This window comes from Pundamilia nyererei, unplaced genomic scaffold (genome assembly GCF_000239375.1).
Source record: "Pundamilia nyererei isolate P.nyererei 1_Seehausen unplaced genomic scaffold, PunNye1.0 scaffold00067, whole genome shotgun sequence".
Classification (NCBI taxonomy): domain Eukaryota; kingdom Metazoa; phylum Chordata; class Actinopteri; order Cichliformes; family Cichlidae; genus Pundamilia; species Pundamilia nyererei.
The window spans coordinates 142,772-146,730 of record NW_005187468.1 but is presented as its reverse complement, the minus strand read 5'-3'; the positions used below and the strand labels follow the sequence as shown (position 1 = coordinate 146,730).

General features: G+C 38.0%; 1 protein-coding gene across 1 annotated transcript; it reads right to left on the bottom strand.

The window, feature by feature from the left end:
- Window positions 1-1,585: 1,585 nt before the first annotated feature.
- On the bottom strand, window positions 1,586-2,594 carry hamp (hepcidin antimicrobial peptide). Its single transcript, XM_005736060.1, has 3 exons — window positions 2,306-2,594; window positions 2,128-2,205; window positions 1,586-1,984 (listed from the first exon to the last, which is right to left on the bottom strand). The coding sequence occupies exons 1-3, from the start codon at window positions 2,390-2,392 to the stop codon at window positions 1,877-1,879; spliced, it is 273 nt and encodes a 90-aa protein (XP_005736117.1). The 5' UTR covers window positions 2,393-2,594; the 3' UTR covers window positions 1,586-1,876.
- Window positions 2,595-3,959: the final 1,365 nt, after the last annotated feature.

The window sequence follows — 3,959 nt, the reverse complement described above, 5'->3', positions numbered from 1 at the left end:
TAACAGCCACACTTAAAGTCGCTGCTGTTAGATTATAATAAATGTTGAAGGGTGTCAGTTGGAATTTTCCTCTAGAGTGTGCATGACAGTTGTGGTGATGCAAAAATATGCACAATGTGCAGGAGAGTGCTTTTACAATGCTTTCCCACCATTTTACATTTATTGCTATAAAACAAATTCTTTGTTCAAATTGACTAATTCCAGTGAATTTATTTGTGTGTGCTGCTTTTATGCATGCACCTTCGCCTGTGTCTGTTGTCTGCTCTGGGGAAATCATTAAACATATGCGTAGAAGCCTGAACTGACTTTGCTATGTTAGCAAGCTCCCCTAGCTGGTCACAGCTTATCACAAATTATGAGCTTGTTTATTCTGGCAGCATTTGTGATGCTGTTGCTGTGAGTTTATTCCTGCTGTGGCATTGCACTGCATTTCCCCAAAATAATTTAGTAGTACGAGCTTTTATATTTAGCTCACCTATTCTAAGGTCTGGTGTAATATAGCATACATAATATGCACGATACTAAGTGATAGAAAAGAAATCCATAAAAGGATGACAGAACTGCTCTTTCTGTGCAAATATTGTTTATATAATAATTTACGCAAAAATACACAATGTAGTTCTAATTATACAATAATTTATCATTCTACCTGAAACCTGATCAGTTAAACTTTTATTATAAACCATAAACACCCCCCATCACTCATTACTCCCCATAACTTGATGTATTATTATTAGTAAACAATACATTTTGTTACCATTTTTTCACCATCCTCCTCGCGGTCAACTAGTGAAAGCCACATGTTTGAGTTTGAGTCGACTTCACAAACTTTTTTCTTACCAGTAGTAACTCTAATACTACTAGCTAAGCATGACGGTAACCTAAAGGTCCCGGCACACTCTTACATCCTTACCTAACATGCTTTACAAGACAGAGAAGGAGACTCTTCTTCCACATAAGCAGTGATTTCTTTTATTTGCTTTCCATTATTTCCCTTTACTCTAGAGATCATTTTAAAAGATAATCAATTTGAGCTGATCACAATATGCATTTCAGCGGATAAGAAATTATGATAATGATCTGTAATATAGCCCCAGCTGAGAAGGCTAATTCATGTTTATATTGCTTCTGCTCTCACCTTCTGCTTATTGTTCCCCAGATAAACCTCAGGTAACATGCAAGAACGTTTTTTGTTTTTTTTTTTACTATGTAATTTGTCTCAAGAAGAAAAACTCATTGTGCGTTATTTTAAGAGTCTAATAGAACACCATGTATAGTAATTAACAATAAATGTGACCATAAACTGTCAGTTCAGTTACTAGTGTGTAAACAATTTGTCAGCGATGGAGAGCAGAACAAATTTTGATGTTAATTGTGTACGAGTTGTGCGTTGTGTGTAGTGAGTATTAAACATTGCATATGCAACATGCCAGCTGTTTCTAGTGATATAATGATTTAATGTAACAAAGTAGAAGCTCAAAAGGTAAAATTGGGATAGGATATTGATTAATAATAACATAAACCTGAGACCTAATCTCTTGCTAACTGTTGTAGATGAACATTTCCATAAAAATGACAGAAAACATTTTTGCAGCTGCTTTTAATTTGTATTCTTTATTCAGTGCCAAATATCAACTTTTTTCCAATGAAAGAAATGTCCACATCTGACTTTCTCTTTAAAAGAAATTCACAAAATGGTTGAAATGTATAAAATAAATACAGTAGAGAAGCTCTCCTATTTCGGTGCTGTTTCATAATTCACATCTCCTCAAAATTATGTAAAATGTGTATAGCACAGTAAATGCTACGGAGAAAGTCTTTAAGAAAGAGTCAATAAGCATAATAAATTAATATTTTGTGGCTGTTGCGGGAATCCTCAGAACTTGCAGCAGAAGCCGCAGCCCTTGTTGCTTCGGCAGCAATTGCAGCACCAGCGGCACAGGGAAAGATGGCTCTGACGCTTTTGCCTGATGTGATTTGGCATCTGTGGGAAAGACAAAAGACGTGAGCAAGGTGTTCAACTCCATCCGCTCTATATACCAAGGTACTCTGCAGGGAAAATGCATCCACTTAAATTTTAATTTGCTCTTGGTAATTGGTTTAATTCATTCAGTCGATTGAACATACCATTGATGACTCCGCTGACATCTCTTGATGTGCCACAACTGGAGTGTCATTGCTCCCTGCCTCCTCCGGCTCTTGCACCTGTTAATGAATTATGCACATTGAGGAGGCGCATCTCAGCGTCCTGGCAAAACATTTATATCTAATAAGCAAATGAAGTGAGTTTAAGACGACTTCTTACCCCAGCAAATGGGATGGCAGAGCTCTCCAGAATGCAAATAAAGGCGAGCACGAGTGTCACTGCAACTGCAATGCTGAATGCCTTCATTGTTGTCGGGGTTTAAATGGTTAAGTTGTTGTACCCTTTGAAGATTAGAGTTGATGGGTCTTCCCTCTCATGGGTGCCGGTGCAGCGAAGAACACCACAATACCTTCAATTTATTCTTCAGGTCCAGTGATGGATGGTGATTGCCTGGGCAAGTGGATTTCTTTAGATATTTCACTGACCCTTGTCAGCTCGTGTCCTTCTCCTGTTTGATGGTATGCTGACTGTGTTGGTTTTTATACACAGTTGGGCTCAGTATTGCCTCATCGCTGCTGGAGGCCCAGCCCTTTCCTGGCAACAGTTACCCAATTCCAATGGGGAAGTTTTTGACCTCTTCATTTCTCCTTACTGTAGTTCTGCAATACTACGGGAAATTCACTGATCTATTTTTGATTGTGGGGTCCCAGTGTCTGAGAAAGATATGAAATCATCTACAGACTTTTTAAGGGAATAACTTTCCACTGTGAGAACATAATTCCACACATGAACACGCTGCTGGAGACCATTATTTTTACAATCTCTGAGAGCAATATGTATTATGTAAATTGGACTTTTGTTCTGGAGGAACCCTGGTAAGAGCACAGTACTTTCTCCAGCAAAAGGCCTAGACAGCATAGGTCAATCTATTGCATGGCTGACTGAGTCACACTTGTTTCGACCCAGGAAATCCTTCACTAAGGAGAAGGAGCCACTTTGGAATATCCATTGCTCAGTCTAAAGGATGTAATTACAACCTCTCAAATGGAATAATTAGCCCCTCATTTTCAACACGTTCAGTTTTTGCATAATACACAGGAACCTGCAGTTGAACCAAATTAAATCCCTTTGAGAGCTGGAGAGTAGTAGCCAGGATTAAAAAGCTCCATTTGAGAGTCAAGGTGTTTCAATATGCAAGAGTTAAAGATGAATATAAAATAATGTAGTGGGGTTTATTATGTGTTGACAACAAAGAATTGCATTGTTTCTGGTATTTTAATCTGCATCTGTTCTATGTCATAGTTTTTATTCTTTCATGCATCATTCTTAGAGCAGATAATTAAGAACCAACATACAAAATAACAGCTGCTTTTGTTTCCTCAAAACATTTCTCATTTCCTGGCAATCTCATAGTTTCTGAATAAATTTCAAACTGTGCACAATTAAAAACCATGTTTATTTAATGGCATAATAATAACAACAGCAGACTGCTCACAGTTTTGTTGGAAAACTGGATTTCTCATTTCTTCCTTTGCTACTGAAGCCATGAGAAACACCTACAGATTAATTAACCAGTCAGTGGAAGAAAACTATTCCACAGGAACATCAGGCTGTGAATAAACACAAAAATCAATAATGGTGGAAATGAAATAAGAAAACGGCTAAATAAAGGAACAAACTGATAAATGATCGCGCTGTGGAGGCTGATAAAAATCAGAGGCCATTTGAATTCTCATTATACCTTCAAAGTCTTTCCAATCGCCCGTCCTGACTCAATTAAGGAACAACATGTCACAGGACCTCTGCGTCAGTCTGTCTCGTTTACTGATAACCTCGCTGGCCCGCATGCTTGCTTTGGGTGACCACAACATCA